This window comes from Heteronotia binoei, chromosome 8 (assembly GCF_032191835.1).
Source record: "Heteronotia binoei isolate CCM8104 ecotype False Entrance Well chromosome 8, APGP_CSIRO_Hbin_v1, whole genome shotgun sequence".
Classification (NCBI taxonomy): domain Eukaryota; kingdom Metazoa; phylum Chordata; class Lepidosauria; order Squamata; family Gekkonidae; genus Heteronotia; species Heteronotia binoei.
Window position 1 is genome coordinate 34,792,058 of NC_083230.1, and position 17,792 is coordinate 34,809,849.

General features: G+C 40.4%; 1 protein-coding gene across 2 annotated transcripts in view; it reads left to right on the forward strand.

Moving 5' to 3' along the window:
- The window catches only part of IMMP2L (inner mitochondrial membrane peptidase subunit 2), a 919,024-nt gene that overhangs the window by 38,484 nt on the left and 862,748 nt on the right, over positions 1-17,792 (forward strand). For both annotated transcript variants that reach the window (XM_060244896.1, XM_060244897.1), the window contains exon 3: positions 4,975-5,078. In XM_060244896.1, the coding sequence (XP_060100879.1) occupies positions 4,975-5,078 (104 nt within the window). The remainder of the gene's footprint in view (positions 1-4,974; positions 5,079-17,792) is intronic.

Genomic DNA, 17,792 nt, shown 5'->3' on the forward strand with positions numbered 1-17,792 from the left:
TATGTGTAAAAAGGATCTAGGGTTTTAATAGACTATACATTGAACATGAATCAGTAAATGCAATTTTGGTTGGTATCAACAGAGGTATAGTGTCCAGATCACGTGAAGTGATGGCATCACTTTGTTCTGGCTAGACTTCACTGATATTGTGTTCAGTTTTGGGCACCACAATTTAAGAAGGTATAGACATGCTGGAACCATGTCCATAGGGGAGCAACAACGATGGTGAGGGGTTTGGAGACCGAGTCCTATGAGGCAAGGATGAAGGAGTTGGGTATGTTTAGCCTGGAGAGGAGACGACTGAGAGGTGATATGATCACCATCTTCAAGTATTTGATGGGCAATCATATAGAGGATGGTGCAGAATTTGGATCCAAGTGGGACCTGTGGTCTGTGTAGATAGTTGCTGGGAGGCCAGGTTGGTTCCTAGAAGAATTTGCCACCATTAGTTCAGAGGGGTAAGGTGAGTCAACTACAGGATAGTTAGCTGTTAATTGAACTGTATCTAGATGTTAACTAGACTATATCCTTTATTGGTCCATAGGTGCTGTAAATATTCCAGTGTGCGGCTAATGAGATTGAACTGAGAATTTGATGGCATTTCTATAAATGCAGGAAAGTTAATTTTATTCTGTTCTTCAACTAATTGGAATGCCTTATAGTTAAGCGGTGTGTGTGTATGTGTGTGTAGTTTTACTATAATAAGGATTCCAAGGATGACAAGAGAGAGAGAGATGCCTTGATTTTAATAGCTTTCCTCACAATTATATAGAATACAATAGCTGTTGGTGGTTTATCCAAAAGAAAAACTCCAATTTTTCATTTTAAAATGTGATGCTTATTGAGAAACAGGGTGTTGGGGAAGATATTAAAAATCACTGTGTTCTTGACAAGCATTCAGGCACATGCCTTCCATTCCTGGCAATCTGAGTGATTTTTTTAAAAATGTCAATATAATATATCCCTTTTTTAAATTATGTTTTTCAAAGGCCAAAAGAAATCTGATTTAGCCCTCTGTTTAAATCTGATTTTGAGCAACTATGTAAAAGCATTATAAATTAATCCTTGATTTATAAAAAAAACCCAAAAGCCTAAATAGTAGTTAGATGTGGATGGAATAATAAGTGAAATATCACAATTTACTGAGCAAGACTGGTATCCAGTTATGAATGACTATTTCTACCATAATGCCCAACATAATTCATAACCATATACTTTGCACATAGATTCTGTCTCAATCTATCTAAGTTAAATAGCTGGTCAGAATTCTTGCAAAGCTTGAATTTCAAAAACGAAATGTCTTGGTATCAATCAGAAAACATTCTGGTTTGTTCTTAGATGCTGTCAGTGACTTAAACAGTTCACAGCTGGTGGAAATGAAGCTTCTTTAGTAATGCTCTGGAAATGAGAACTGTCAGCAGGAACAATAACAATTCTTCCCTCTAATTGACAGATGCTCATGTTGATATGCTTCTAGATGTTTCTAGAGATTGTTAAAGCAGTGCCACATTCTGACTCCCAGCCCCAAGTCTCATATAAAATATATGTCTTTATTAACATCTAAATACTAGTTAATTACCCTACATACTACTATGATAAATTTATTTAAATCTCCAAGACCAGTTGATGCTGGTTTATTATATTAAGTCTGCGAAGCACTGGCTGTTGAAACTTTTACTGCATACCCACATTTACAGAAGAGTATTAGAACTTTTTATTAAAAAAGAACCTGTGGTTTTGAAATCCTTCTAAAATAACCTGCAGATGTGCACAGGTTGCAGAGGGAAAAGAAGCTGTGCAGGCATAAACAAAGGTAGAACTGAATAAGGAGAGGGAGGAAAAACAACTGGGAGGGCTGTACAGGAAACTCAGTGACGGGTGGGTTGGGGAGGAAGGAGGAAGTACTTGTTTGAGAAGATTGGAGGAGGGAGGAAAAACTCAGTGATTGGGAAGATTGATGTGTATTTGGAATGGGGGATGGAAAATCATAAGAGAAAGGATGTGGAGGCCAGTGGGAGGGGGCTGGGATTTCTCCTATTGCAGTGGTGGCCAACGGTAGCTCTCCAGATGTTTTTTGCCTACAACTCCCATCACCCCAGCCAGCATGACCAATGGCTGGGGCTGATGGGAGTTGTAGGCAAAAAACATCTGAAGAGCTACCGTTGGCCACCCCTGTTCTGTTGCATATGAACTGTGTATAAGCATGCATGAATAGTTTATCTCCGTCCTAGACCCACACCATTCCGGTTTTCGCCCAGTTCATGGGACGGAGACAGTGCTGGTCGCCCTGGTAGATGATCTTCAATGGCAGCTGGATGGAGGAGGGTCGGCAGTGCTGATGTTGTTGGACCTATTGGTGGCGTTCGACACAGTCGACCATCAGTTGCTGGTCCACTGCCTTGCCAACACAGGGATTCAGGGGTTGGCCTTGCAATGGCTCGCCTCTTTTCTCCTTGGTCAGGGACAAAGGGTAGCGATTGGGGGACAATCGTTCCAGAGACATCCACTTAATTGTGGGGTGCCTCAGGGGGCAGTGCTCTCCCCGATGTTGTTCAATATCTATATGCGCCCCCTTGCCCAGATTGTCCAGAGATTTGGGCTGCTCCTGTGAGGAGCTGGGTCACAGGTTATAAGGACTACCTTGAGCCCTTAGGGGATGGGAGGTACAGGGGCAGATGACAGTGGTCAGCTGGTACATGACCTCAGAAAAAGGGGAGGCCCTGCAATAACCATAAGGGCTGGACTTATGCAGTAGCCAATAGCCAGTTATTTATTTATTTATTTATTATTTATTACGTTAAGCTTATATCCTGCCCTCTCTGCAAGCGGACTCAGGGCGGCTCACAACATCACATCACTTCCATTAAAAACCAATAAAACATAATTACATATTTAAATTATTTAAAACATTTCATGGTGCTGTATTAATACAGTACAGTATAGCGGTTCTGAAAGTTTGATGGTGACCATCGGTACTCTGCATGGTGCTTTATATGATGTCCAGTGGCAGCTCTCTCTCGGTTAAATGTCGAAGGCCTGTCAGAACAATTCGGTCTTACAGGCCCTGCGGAATGTAGACAAATCCCGCAGGGCCCTTATGGCCTCCGGGAGAGCGTTGATTGACGGTTAATTGATGGTCCGTGATTGGGTGCTCATAGCTAGCCAATGAGCAGACTTGGCCTTAGTTACCTGATTGGACTTCCAGGTAACAATGGGCAAGGGGGAGGCTCCAGGATGACCATTAAGGAAAAGAATGGGGAAAATTATTAAGGTGGGGGGTACTTAAGTCTATCAAGCTTATCTAAAAAGGTGACAATAGATGGCCAAATCGCTACCTAGGTAACACCCCGTCTATACAAAGAAACTTGGCTCTGGGTGAAGATGTTCTTCCTCCTCTTCGATCTTCCATTGGCACCAGTCTTTGTTTTGAGTTCCGTAGGACAAAGGCTTAGGCGGTCTAGCAGGATCCACACCTAGATAAGCTTGATGGCTTTATGCATAGGTGACATCTGTTGAGTATGTGAGCCTCCCGCTTCGCTGTGATGGAGTCTGGCACTGCAGGAAGATAGCTCCTGGTGGTGTTAGCCTCCCAAGATGGATTCTATGGTTGAGGTTGGAAATCGCTTGCCTGGACAGTTCCTGGCGGTGCACCTTCCTTCCGCTAAAAGGCTGAGATGGGGATCGCACGGAGCTACTGGAAACCATCTGTTCTCCTGGCTAGCCCTCCTCAAGAGACACAGAGTGCTGCTGCAACGTTGTGGCTTTCAGTACTCATAAGTCCCTTCCAGTTTGGTAGACAAAACCCACGTTTTCTTCTTCTTCTTCATCATCATCATCATCATCATCATCATCATCATCATCATCATCATCATCATCATTTTATTTGTATCCCGCCCTCCCCGCCGAAGCAGGCTCAGGGCGGCTAACAACATTAAATCAATACATTAAATTATACAATGATATTCGAAACAATAACTAATTATCAATTTAATTAAAATTCTAAAATTAATAAAATTAATAAAATTAACATCCTGGTGTTTTCCTGGCAGATTTGTGTGAATTGAGTCTCCAGGCACCGTGGCCACCAAGCGGGTGACTACGATGTTCTGGAAATAGGGGTATTATTCTCACAATTACTGCATTTCCCTTATATAAATGTAATTTGTATTTAGCTAATTTAGTCAGTCCTAAGGGAAATCAACCCAGACTGTTCACTGGAAGGTCAGATGCTGAAGCTGAAGCTCAAATACTTTGGCCACCAAATGAGAAGGGAGCACTCTCTGGAGAAGATCCTGATGCTAGGAAAGACAGAAGGCAAAAGAAGAAGGGACGGCAAAAGATGAGATGGCTGGACAGTGTTACTGATGTAACGAACATGAATTTGGGCAGACTTTGGAGGATGGTGGAAGACAGGAGGGCCTGGCGTGACTTTGTCCAGGGTTGCAAAGAGTTGGACTCGACTGTGCGACTGAACAACAACAACAAAATTTGTTTTAATTAGTGTTGTATGCATTTTATTGTTGTACATTGCCTAGAGCCCAGCATGAGCTGGGATGAGGTGATAAATGAAAATGATGATGATGTTCCTTGTGACCTTAAGCATAAGTGTCATGGATAGTCCAGAAGTATGTATATGCAGCAAAGCAGCTATTCTTGAGCCCTTCTTACCAATAGCTCTCCTAGACGAAGAACAAAACTGTGGTTTTGACATCCTGAGTTTAGGGACTTGGAACTGTTGTAGAACTGCAGGTTAAGAAGTTCAGTTAAAGATAGTGGTGTTGCACGTCTACTCAAATCAGTTTCTCAGTTGGTAGGTCTTCTATCTTATTCATAAACTACTCTTTAATGATAGGGAAGCATAAATCACAATCTAGTAGGAACTGCAGATCAGTAATAATTTCTACACCATACTAATGCATTTTGTCATAATTCACTGTGAGTTGATTTTAATTCTTTATTTTCTCTCCACCTCAGCCTTCTTTGAATCCTGGAGGAAAACAGGTATCTGATGTTGTCCTTTTAAACCACTGGATCATTAGAAATTATGAAGTACAACGTGGAGACATAGTTTCACTGGTGTAAGTGACTTTAAATGAATCACAATATGTATTTTGTTATTTTTTTCATTTATAATGCCATATTGAAACTTGTTTACAGTTATGAATTTGATGGCCAATTTATTTCATAAGTTTAAAAAAGGACAATTATTATGGTTGTATCCTCATTTGACTAAGAAGCCTGTTTGCTCTTCTGTTATTTAATTACTCTGTTACCTGGATTTTAATATAACTTTAGATGTCCGCAAATATATAGCTTCTGCAATTAAACATCATTTCTTTTAAATGAATATTGAACAGCAATAACTTTTTATTATATTTCTGCTTTTTTGTGGCCGAACAGCCTATTTGTTTTAAGACCTAGATGGGATAGGATGGGGAATATCCTCAGGTATTCCAAAGTTTTATCAGTATGTATTAGAAAGCATTTACGATATGTTCGTTTGTTGAATAAGTAATGCAAGTAACAGGCTGTACTGTGGTATTGATAATAATAATTCTATAAATGTTGAATCTATAGTAATAATGTTGGAAATGTCATAACGTATCTTGTGGATTGAATTGCTAGAATTAAGCTTTAGGTGTCTAAGCTATTCCTTGTATAGTGGAAAATGGTTGATCTATTTTGATGTTGTGTCCTTGGATATGAGAAAACCAGAGGGGGGGGGGGAAGGTGTGTCTGGAGATGGTTGGCCAGAGGGGGGGAAAGGTGTGTCTGGAGATGAAAAAACTTTTGGATTATATTGTGGACTGAGTAGCCATAAGGTGGCACTGTTTCTCTGCTTAATCCTTTCCCAGAATCCAAATCATACAAAGCCTTTCTGTCTTAATGAAAAGTAGCAATGGAATGTGGAAACGTGCATAACAGGCACAATGACATTAAGCAAATTGATAGTACATGCTCTGAAAAAAAGTAGAGTTTAAAAAAAAGCTTTATAATTAAAGTGCACATTACATAAAATGCTGCAAGAGTTGACTTTGATTCTCCTTGCAGGAAACTGTCCACATTAGAAAGTTAGTGAAAGTATATTATTGTTGTTAGTGAAAGTATATTATTATGTATGTGAGTTTGAAACTCTGCAAACAGGGTCTTCTTGTTTTTAGTCATAAATGGTGTGTGTGTGTGAGGGAAGTGTTGCTCATAATGATTCTTGGCAATCATTTTTCATCGTTGGTCTGTGTGACACTCATTCTAGTGAGTTCATTACGTACATGGCTGCTGCATGTCAAACAAGCCTCAAACATTTTGGTCCAAAAATTAGATGCAGTGAGTCTGCTTGTAAGAGGTGTTAATTCACAAAGATCCCTTTGCAATGCGCTTGTGGTGAAAAACAATGGTTATATTGTTGAGATGTAGAAAAACAAAGACAGTGAGGTGCAAGCACTATCCAGCAAAATAATCCTTATCCTCTTTTTTCTTGATTGGTTCCTAATGTTCCACATACTGCAACAGAACCTGACATGTTTATAGTAAAAATTGGATCTAGTTTTCTTTGCTGTCTGTATTCATCAATTGAAAATTTACTGCTACTTTGTAGATAGATAGCTGAAAAGTTCCTGTTGCATTTCCCAAACATCTGGTTATTAAGAATAGTTTTCATGCTGCCAGTGGTAGGCTAGCTGAAGCTGAATGACTGTGACATACATCAATCACAGGGTGAAACCATTAAAGTAACATTATGGGGAATATCAAACTGAATGTAAGAGTTCTTGACTGCTTTGTTTTGCATTAAATGTAATTGATTTAATGTCACACATTTAAGGATGGAATGTCTTGCCCCTCCTCTCACCTTTTTTTGTATTTGTTTTTCGATTTATGTATTGTGATGTCTGACTTAATAAACTGCAGCCAGTAACAATCTACAATCTTATACATATATTCAGGAATAATAACTAACACAGACAGATAAAACTTCATATGTATAAAAAAACAAACGAATGCCCCTCTCCCAGCGTCAGGCAGTTACAAATGCAAGATAGTAAACTAAAGTTATTGATGCTTTGAGGGAAAACTACATTTGCTGCCAGAGCATCCATAAATGACAGCCTATTACTAAATTATTGTCTGCAAGTATTGGTGTTAAAAAATGTCTGCATATGACTTTTAAAAATTGAAATACAACAGACTAACTTCAGCTGCTCTTTCCTAGGACTTTAAAATGCATATTTACTGGAGTTGTTCTGGTGGGTTTTGTGGGTTTCCCTTTCTCCCTTCCTCTCTTCATAGCCTTATGTATTGATTTGTTCGTACCTTGGATATAATAAATATTTCAGTAGAAGGAATGTAAAACTGCTGGAGACATTAAACCATAAAGCTTTATTTTCTGGGTCCCATCAGTAGTTGCAATTCGGCTTTTATCTTGTGCAATATTGTTTCTTTGCTTGGATCAATAGGTAGTGTGGCTCAGGGATATGGTTAATGGGCACAGGATACAACCCCTGTTCTGAAGCTAAGTATGGCTGATGGAAGACATCCTGGATTTCCTGCATTTTCATTGCTTTAAATTTTATGGTGAAAGAAATATGGGATATAAATGCAGTAAATAAATATGAAGAGTAATGGCTCTGTTGAATTAGACAGACACTGGAATAATGATTGTTTCATGTTTAAGCAGCCGCCTTCTGATTTTCACTCACCATTTTAAAAACTGATATTATTTTCAACCAACCAAGTAGCTTTGTGTTCTTCCATTGAAGTAGGTCTCTCTTGTTATTCTGCCATCAAAGATCATAGAACAGGATTCAAATCCCTGATTCTTGACATTTTGCAGAGTCTACATATGAACCTTTTCCCCAAAATTTTACAAACTGTTGAAGCAAGCTGCATGTATGTTTTATCAGTTGGATCTGGCCGTGGACTGTAATAAAACTGAATCTGAGTCAGAAGTTTTCTTTGAGACTATATATAATGTATAAAATTGAGGCCATTAATTACACATGGGCAGCAGAAGGGTTTTTAATGGATTAGGCCATAGGCTAGTTTCTTCAGTCTAAAAGTAATGGTTTTTGTCAATGCATATTCTCAACATAAATTACAGAGAAACGGAGTTTCAGATTTTCCAGTGCTGATTACTTCCTACATCTAACCGATTTTTCCTACTAAGTACTCTACTGGGTATTAGTTTTTAAAAAGAACGTAGACTCTTCAACATATGAAAAAAGGAAATATTTTGCCTACTCCTTTTAAGAGGGAATCCATTCCTGATAGGCTTGCCAGGCTGCAGGTCCAGGAGGTGGATCCCCCACTTTTTCAGGCTCCTCCCCACCACCAGCCAGCTGGCCTGTGGGGAGAAGCCCTGCCCCAATAGCCACCATGTGCCTTCAAACCTTGGCAAGTATAGAAGAGGCTTGCAACTGTTTGTGTTTCTCCATATGTGTGTTCCTTTAAAACTCAGCAGGAAAGCTGCAGGGGGGAGGGGCGAGCAGACAGAGCCAAGAAAGTAACAGGAATATAGAACAATTCATTATGAACAATTAAAAAATTTAAAACAGCCACAATTCATTAAAGGGACTAGAATAAAAAGCTAAGTAAGTCTCATCAAACAAAAAAATTAATTATGGAAGGCACTGTAACCCTTGAATCCCCCTCCCACTCACCCTCAAACTCCCACCCACACACCCACTCACTTCTATGCATAGAGCAAATCCAAACACACCAACACATATACCCATACTTTCATCCCGACAGATAACATACTCTAACCCCCCACACACACTCTCATCAATAGATACACCCTCATGTCTGAATAAAAAAACGGATCCAGATCCACTCAGACTCACCCATGCACACTCCCATCCCGACGTAAAACACACAGAAGGCACCAAAAACAAAACCAAATCAAACAAAACCACAAGAAAAAAAACACATTTTAAAAAACAAGATCAACAGTAAGCGCTTTTGAAAGAGTAGAGTGCAGAAAAAGCTCTAAGTTAAAACATAGCAGAGCATACTGGAACGCTGGGAAACATGAAAACTTGTAACGTCTTTAAGCAGCATTCAAGCAAAACTTCAAAAAGTATTTAAAAAACAGTGACCAGAGTCTAAACCTAGTATTAAACCTATGACACTCATTCACCCACCTGCAATGGGGAGTCTTCTGCTGGTGGATTAGCGTTCTGTAGTTCATCTTCTTTGGCAGGAGATAATTCCAGAGAGAGAGAGTTTAGCAAAGCCCTGCCCAACTTTATATCTGAAGCTTTATGAAGGTAGCCATTTCTATAAACCATAATGTTCAACGACAGACTCCACCGAAATCTAATATTCGCCATGTGCAGCTTCGTTACTAATGGCTTCAGCTCCTTTCTTTTTTCTAGGACATCAGGAGAGAGATCTAGAAGGGTTAAAATCTTCTTGCCTTTATAAGTCAGTGCACCATTCAATATCGCCTCCTTCAGAAACAAGTCACGGGTTCTTGGAAAGATGAAATGTACAAGAATGTCTCTTGGTCTCCCTTTTCGTGTTGCCACCGTAGAACCCAAACATTGCACTTTAGAAACAGCCAGTGCTTTCCCCTCCTCAAGCCAGTTTGGTGTAGTGGTTAAGTGTGTGGACTCTCATCTGGGAGAACCGGGTTTGATTCCCCACTTCTCCACTTACAGCTGCTGGAATGGCCTTGGGTTAGCCATAGCTATCGCAGGAATTGTCCTTGAAAGGGCAGCTCCTGTGAGAGCCCTTTCAGCCCCACCCACCTCACAGGGTGTCTGTTGTAGGGGCAGAAGATATAGGAGACTGAGTCTCTGATTCAGAGAGAAGGGCGGGGTATAAATCTGCAGTCGTCGTCTTTAAAGATTTAGCAAGCCAGTTAGTAATAAAAGAAGCCAGATCTCTTGACCCTTCCTCACCCTCCTCAAAACCTCTGAATTTTAGGTTGGAAGCCCGATTACAATTTTCTGGGGGTGTAAGCTGATTATTCAGAGAAGCTTCAGATGCCTTAATTGACAATATCCTTCTGAAGAGATAAGGTAGCTTCGGCTGATTTATCTGCCATTTTAACAGTTATATTAAGCTCCTCCGAGAGCTCTTGTACCCTTGAATAGATCGATTTAAGAAAGTCATCAATGGACTCCTTGAAATAACAATGGATGCCTAATTTAAGGAAGTCCTTCTTACAGAGAGGAGCATTATCATTCTCATCACTGGGGTGACAGGGGTTGGTATTGCCAGCAGCCATGTTGGAAGCCAAGCGGGTAGAGGGGCCACTGACCTGTGTTAAGCTGTCCAACTTAAAAAATGCTGCAACTGACGCGTTTTCTTTTTGGGTGTCTTGGTCCTAAGTGATTTTCTCATTGAAGGACGAAATATCCTCGGAGTCTGAAGACTTAATAAAAGGCGAGTTGGGGGTAATGATCAAGAGACTCTTCAAAGTATGTCCGCCATCTTAGAGCGACGGTCTGCCCCCCCCAGGGAACTATTTTTCTCTGGGGAGATATGACCCTTCATGGCAATAAGGTTGCCAAGTCAAATTCAAGTAATATCTTTGGACTTTGGTGGTGCAGCCAGTAGACTTTGGGGGTAGAGCCAGGAGACATTGGGGTGGAGCCAGAAGCAAGGTTGTGACAAGCATAATTGAACTCCAAAGGGAGTTCTGGCCATCATATTTGAAGGGACCACACACTTTTTAGATGCCTTCCCTTCTTTGGAAATAATGGATAGGGGTACCTTCTTTTGAAACTCATAAAATTGGACCCCCTGGAGGATATTTTGGGGAGAGGCACTGGATGGTCTGCTAAGAATTTGGTGCCTCTATCTCAAAATACAGCCACCCCAGAGCCTCAGATACCTGTGGATCAACTTTCTATTATCCCTTATGGGAATCAGTTTCCATAGAGAATAACGGAGTGCCCAGCAGACATTTCCCTCCCCTCCATGCTTTCTAATGACCCTGAAGTGGGGGAAGGGCCTCCAAACTGGGGGATCCCCTGCCCCCACCTGGGATTGGAACCCTAGCAATAAAGCTACAATGTAATTTCTTGCCTGTTGCTGAGGTTGAATGAAGGAGTAGCTGTTTGGATTTTGTCACTAGTTTGATGCAGTAGGTTTTACCAGTATATAAACAACAGATAGCTGAACACAAGCATTATAAAGTAGTTTGTGTTATACTGAAGAAAAAAGGATGAAAACATCAATGAATTTCATGCCACTTAACTAACCTAGTTAGGCCTGCTGGTTTCTGGACTCAATTCAACATGCTAATTTTTGCCCTTTTAAGGTCCAAAATGCCTACAATCAGAATGTGAAAGACCACGTTATCTCATACAAGTCACTGGTGTCCTGCTGTTTGAAGAATTGTAGATGGCTTGAGGACAGGGTCTTCTCAATTAATGCACCTAGACTGTGAAATTCACTTTTGGCTCAGGTGTCAAGTAAATAACACAGTTTTTCAAGAGGGCATTTGAAGCCAGTGCTAGTTATTTTTGGTTTGGTAAAATGTTGTAGGCTATTGTTGTGTTATGATCTTTGTTATTAAAGTGATTATTGTCATGAATAGAAGGGTATCAATCTCATTCCCTCCCCACTTCCTCCAGGGTGCTCAGGATACTGTACTTGGTTTAATTGTGTTTCATCTTGTAAGATGGTAGGCTGAAAGTGACTGACTCATCATAGTTAATGGTCTTTTCCTTATTTTTAATTTACTTTAAGTATAAGGTCTTTTTTTATGACGATTCTTAAAATGTCAAATTACCTTTTATATTCTTTAGTCCTTTAAGTAAAATGCACCAGAGGAGGTCACGAAAAGGGGGGGGGGGGAGGGAGGTAGAAAATATAATGCAATGTATTGGTATTAAACATTTAATAATAGTTGAATATTATAAAATGTTGCAGAATAATAAAAATTGTTTTAAACAGTGAAAGTGACTGACTCACCATGAAGCTCAGTGGGAATTCAAAGCTTTGTGTTTCTGGTCCTGACTCCTGATCACACTCACTGCACCACTCTAGCACTCCTAAAAGTTCTAAATAATACATTTTCTTTCTTTTTTAAGCCACAGAACAAAAAGTGCCTATAGACGAAGTAAAATACTGGTTTAAAATTAGTTTGATTTTTGGTTTGTTGAGCTACAAGGCCCTGATTTCACAGCAGTTCATTAAAACATACAAAAATAGCTAGGTAAAAATATGGAGGATTTGAGTAATTAATTTCAATTTATTTTTTAAAAAATGCTTTTAATGTTTAGCAGCTGAGCATTTTGAAATGGAAGAAAGTATGCACTAATTTAAATGTTTTTAAAAAGGAATCCTTTCATTGTCAGTATCCTCTAGCACAGAATCATAGAATCATAGAGTTGGAAGGGACCTCCAAGGTCATCTAGTCCAACCCCCTGAACAATACAGGACACTCACAAATACCTCCCCCTAAATTCACAGGATCTTCATTGCTGTCAGATGGCCTTCTGGGCTCTGATTAAAAACCTCCAAGGAAGGAGAGCCTACCACCTCCCGAGAAAGCCTGTTTCACTGAGGAATCACTCTAACTGTCAGGACGTTCTTCCTAATGTTGAGCCAGAAACTCTTTTGATTTAATTTCAACCCATTGGTTCTGGTCCTACCTTCTGGGGCCACAGAAAACAATTCCACACCATCCTCTATATGATAGCCCTTCAAGTACTTGAAAATGGTGATCATATCACCTCTCAGCTGCCTCCTCTCCAGGCTAAATATGCCCAGCTCCTTCAACTTTTCTTCATAGGACTTGGTCTCCAGACCCCACACCATTTCGTCGCTCTCCTCTGGTCCTGTTCCAGCTTGTCTATATCCTTCTTAAAATGTGGTGCCCAAAACTGAACACAGTACTCCAGGTGAGGTCTTACCAGAGCAGAGTAAAGTGATACCATCACTTCATGTGATCTGGATGCTATACTTCAGTTGATACAGCCCAAAATTGCATTTGCCTTTTTAGCCACCGCATCACACTGTTGACTCATGTTCAACATATGATCCACTAAGACCCCTAGATCCTTTTCTCACATACTACTGTGAAGACAAGTGTCCCCCATCCTATAACCACGCATTGGATTTTTCCTACCTAAATGCAGAACTTTACATTTAAAATTCATTTTATTGGTTTTAGCCCAGTTTTCCAGCCTGTCAAGGTCATCCTGTATCCTGTTTCTGTCTTCTAATGTATTTAGTATCATCTGCAAATTTAATAAGCATTCCCTCTATTCCTTCATCCAAATCATTTATGAAGATGTTGAAGAAAACAGGTCCCAGGGCAGATCCTTGAGGCACTCCACTTGTCACTCCTCTCCAAGAGGATGAGAAGCCATTCACATGCACTCTTTGGGTACAATCTGTCAACCAGTTACAGATCCACTTAATGGTAATAGGATCCAAACCACATTTTACCAACTTGTCAACAAGGATAGTATGTGGAACCTTATCAAAAGCCTTACTGCAATCAAGATAAACAATGTCTACAGCATTCCCCTGATCCAGCAAGATAGTCACTTTCTCAAAAAAAAAGAGATCAGGTTAGTCTGACATGACTTGTTCTTGAGAAACCCATACTGGCTCTTAGGGCCATATATTTGACAGAAGTGTCCACAGGACACATCAGGCCCGCTCAGGCTTTTAATATGGCTGGTGGGTAGAATACACCCCCCCCCCGCAATATCCCCCCATTAAAGATTTACTGCTTATTAAATCATGCTTCCTATTGGAGTTGGCAGTGCGATTGGTGGCTCCATGTGACCTTCTCAGCTTTTTCTGGTGGTCTGATCAGCTGTTTCCTCTCTGCTCTGCCTTGGTGTGTTGTGTTTACAAAAGTTCAAAGAGGCATCTCACTGTTCTGAGCTGCATCTGAGTACAGAGAGCCGTTTGCAGGGCTGCCTCTGAGTGCAGAGTGGGTGGGGCTGCCTCGGAGAACTAGAAGCAGAGGGTAGGGCTGCCAAACTTCCCAGCCACCCTCCCAGTTTTTCTCACTGGTAAGTACTGTGTGTGTGTTTTTTTTAATTTTAAAAACTGTATTGCAAAATCCCACCATTTCCCCACTCCAATTTAGGCAGGCACCTTTTAAGGACAGGGGAGAAGTTTGGGACAAGCAACAGTTTGGGACAAGCAAATATAGCATTATGTGAACTCTAGGAACTCCATTTTTGCAGAGGAGCATTAGTTTTAACACACACACCTTGGTTATGTGGGGCTCCAATGAAATAATAGCAGAACAAGTGCTGAAGAGGAGTGGGGAGAAGCTTACAATGCTCAGCCATTTCATGTTTTTTCTCCTGGGCCCTAGGCTCAGACCATTTATATTTTCAGTTTATATTTTTAAGGGCAGGGGGAGGAAAGATTTGGGGCCCACCACAATAAAACACAGAGTTCAACAAACTCAAGGAACTCCAGTTTTGCAGAGAAATATTAGTTTTAACACACAGCCCTTGTAATGTAGGGCTCCAATGGAATAGCTGCTATAATAGCTTTGTATTTGCCTGTGTCCTTTATAAAGTTTGTATCTCCACTACCTGGCATGACATTTTATGATACACATAGCCTGACCCGACAAAGTCCAATTTATATCTGGTCCGTCCCTCATAACAAATGAGTTTGACACCCTGTTCTAGCACTACGGCGGACTGAGCACAAGATCTTGCATTTTGAATACGTTTGTATGGCATCTCAGCTCTAAGGTCACATCCAAGGTCAAGCTAAAAATAGACCATGTTAAGCTTAAAGGGGATCTTAAGCAGTCACAAACAATGCAAACGGGTCTTCTGAGTATACAAGGTGCCATTACTGTTGAGAAAGAGAAAATATATTGCTGGCAAGCAAAGTTCACGCTCCTCTCAATCTGGCTTTCATAGCTGTTGAAACAGCCAAGGCAGTTTATAAGCACAATTAATTTGTTGCTGGAAGAAACCAGTAAATGTGAGTTGAGAATTATGCTTACAATTTATTGTTTTGGTAGATATGGTTTTAGCAGTGTCCACTTGGAAGTTCTAAAGTACACAGAGCACAATAATGAACCTGTTTCTAGGGAGTAGTCCCATTGACCTCTATGGTACTTACTTTTGGTGTATGCATGCTTACGATTGCGTTCTGAGCCACGTGTCTGAAAGAGCTATGCATACTTTAGCCATATATCTATCACTTCTTTCTACATGCATTAAGGAATAAAGTCAGGACAATTTAAAATGAGAAAGCAAGGCATTTCAACATCTGTCTTCATTAGCCTTTAATCTGAGCTGCAGCAAGACATAATAAAGGACATAGATCGTTACTAATAACATTTCATTATTACACATCATAATTAAGGTTAAGAAATGTTTAAATAAGGTCAGGGCGTAGAAGTATAACATTTCAAATTATTATTCCCTCTCATATTAATAGCTCCATGCATAGCTCTTGTAATTTTTGCAAAGCCATGTTTCATGTGTAAAACGAGGGAAGAGTCTTTTCAGCTATTTAAAGGTATGCAGCAGTTTTACTAACCTAGTGCAAAAAAATCAGCTATAGTGTATTTGTGATGTTTTTCTTTCTTTTTGCTGTAATTTAATAATCAGGCATTCTTCTCCCCTCCAACTTCGTGTTTTATTTATGTTTGTATTTATGTACTTACCAGTAGGGTGAGGGACATCAGTTCCACTAGGATGATTGATGATTGTAGTAATTGTGTGTGTAACAAAATGGGCTTTGACAAAAAGTTTTGGCTCTAGTGGCCAGCTCAAAAATTTAGTACCGCTCATTGGGCTTGCCAGTCCCCAGGTCCCCATGAGGGATACCCCAGTTTTGCAGGCTCTTCCCTGCTACTGGCCAGTGGGGGGGAAAGCCCTGCCCCAACAGACATCATGTGCCTTTAAATTGTGACCAGTTTCGCACTATACCTTTAATCTTGGTTTAGCTCCGTCCCTAAGCTGACATTCTACACTAAAAACATAGAATCATAGAGTCATAGAATTGGTTTATCTGATTCTATTATTCTAGCGTAGAATGTCAGTTTGGAGACAGGGCTAAACCAGGATTAAAAGTCTACTGCGAAATTGACATGTGGCAAGCTTAGAAGATGCTTGTAACTGTTTGTGTTTTGGAATGTGTGTGTGCCTTTAATTCTCAGCAGTAGGGAAGCGGGGGTGGGGCAAGAGCCATGAGTGTGTGAAGCTGTGAAAAAGGCAGAGAAAAGAGTCCCTCTGTTTTGCATTCATTTCAGAAGTCATTTCTATAGTAAAATGGATAGGAAAGAGTTAGCTAGAACCTGATTATAGGATGGAGAAAAACTCCACCCCCTAGGCTGCTTTCCTTTCCTGTTCTTGTCTGAAAAAGCTGGTTGAAATATAGCAGATTGTTATATTTGGCAACTCCCATGAGTAAATTGCCCCAGTGAGATCACAAAAGTGTGTACTTGCAAACTCAGTTTATTTTGGCTGCTTTGTGAGTGTGTGTGTGCCATGCTTGGAAATACTTCCAAAGGCTAACAAGGGGACTTATGGGGGTATAACAAATTTCACTTTCATTTAGTGGAAGTGCAGCTGCCGGAGTAGGCAAAAAAAAAAAAGAGGATAAGGAAATGAAGTCTGTATTCAGGGGAACTGCCCTGCTGCATTTTTATTTATTTAGGGAATGGGAAAGTCTCCTGGCTCCACCCCAAAGTCTTCTGGCTCCATCCCCAGAGTCCCCAGATATTTCCTGAGTCGGACCTGGCAACCCTACCTCTCATATTTCACCTTGCAGTGTTATGTATGACCACATCTTCTAATTATTACTATCACAATAAATACTATGTGCTACAAAGAAATTTCTAGGCACTATGGCTACCCAGCACATGGAATTTGTTGAACCCTGTAATAAAATAGAAACCTAAAACAGCAATAAAAAGATAAGTATAAAAACAACATTTGACCATTTTAAAATACTGCCAGATATTTTAGCCAAAGCTAGACACAATTCTTGGAGACATTATACATGCTTGATGGAAACAAGAAGTTTGGAGGTACAGAGTGAGGACTGGATAGCTATAATTCCTTAGTAGTATCATATTTAGGCCTAATTTATGGAGGATCGTGGGTGACTACAATATCATGATCCAAGGCAGGCCTTTTTTTTTTTAGCAGGGACGCACAGGAATGCAGTTCTGGCTGGCTTGATGTCAGGGTGTGTGGCCTGTATGCAAATGAATTCCTGCTGGGCTTTTTCTACAAAAAGAGCCCTGATGCAAGGTAGAATATTCTGTAGTTCTCTTCTGAATCTGCTGCACTAATGTAGTGAATCAATGTTTGATTCACTGGGTCTGTGCAAAACAGTAAACTAATGTCTCACTTTTATTGTTTTTGGAGGTGAGGTATAGTACTGAATTTTGACAAGCTTAATTCCAATGTGCTTGCTTCTGATGTCCTTTTCATATAGGGTTGCCAAGTCTAACTCAGAAAATATCTGGGGACTTTGGGAGTGGAGCCAGGAGACTTTCACATTTCCTAAAATAAATAAGTAAAAATACAGCAGTGCAGTTCCCCTGAATACAGTCTTCATTTCCTCATTCCCAAGCAGCTGCACATTCTGTGTTTGTTCTCTCTCTCTCTCTCTCTCTCTCTCACACACACACACACATCCTTTCTTACAGCTTCATAGATCATTGCGAGCAGCCATGTTGTTCTGCCAGCTCACCCCACCCTCATTCAGCCTGGCTCCTAGATTTAAAGGCACAGATACACTGTCTAAAAAGCAAGCCTTTCCAAGCATCTTCTTAAGCCTTCTGAAGTGGAAAGGCACATGGTGGCTGTTGGGGTGGGGCTCCCCACCACTAG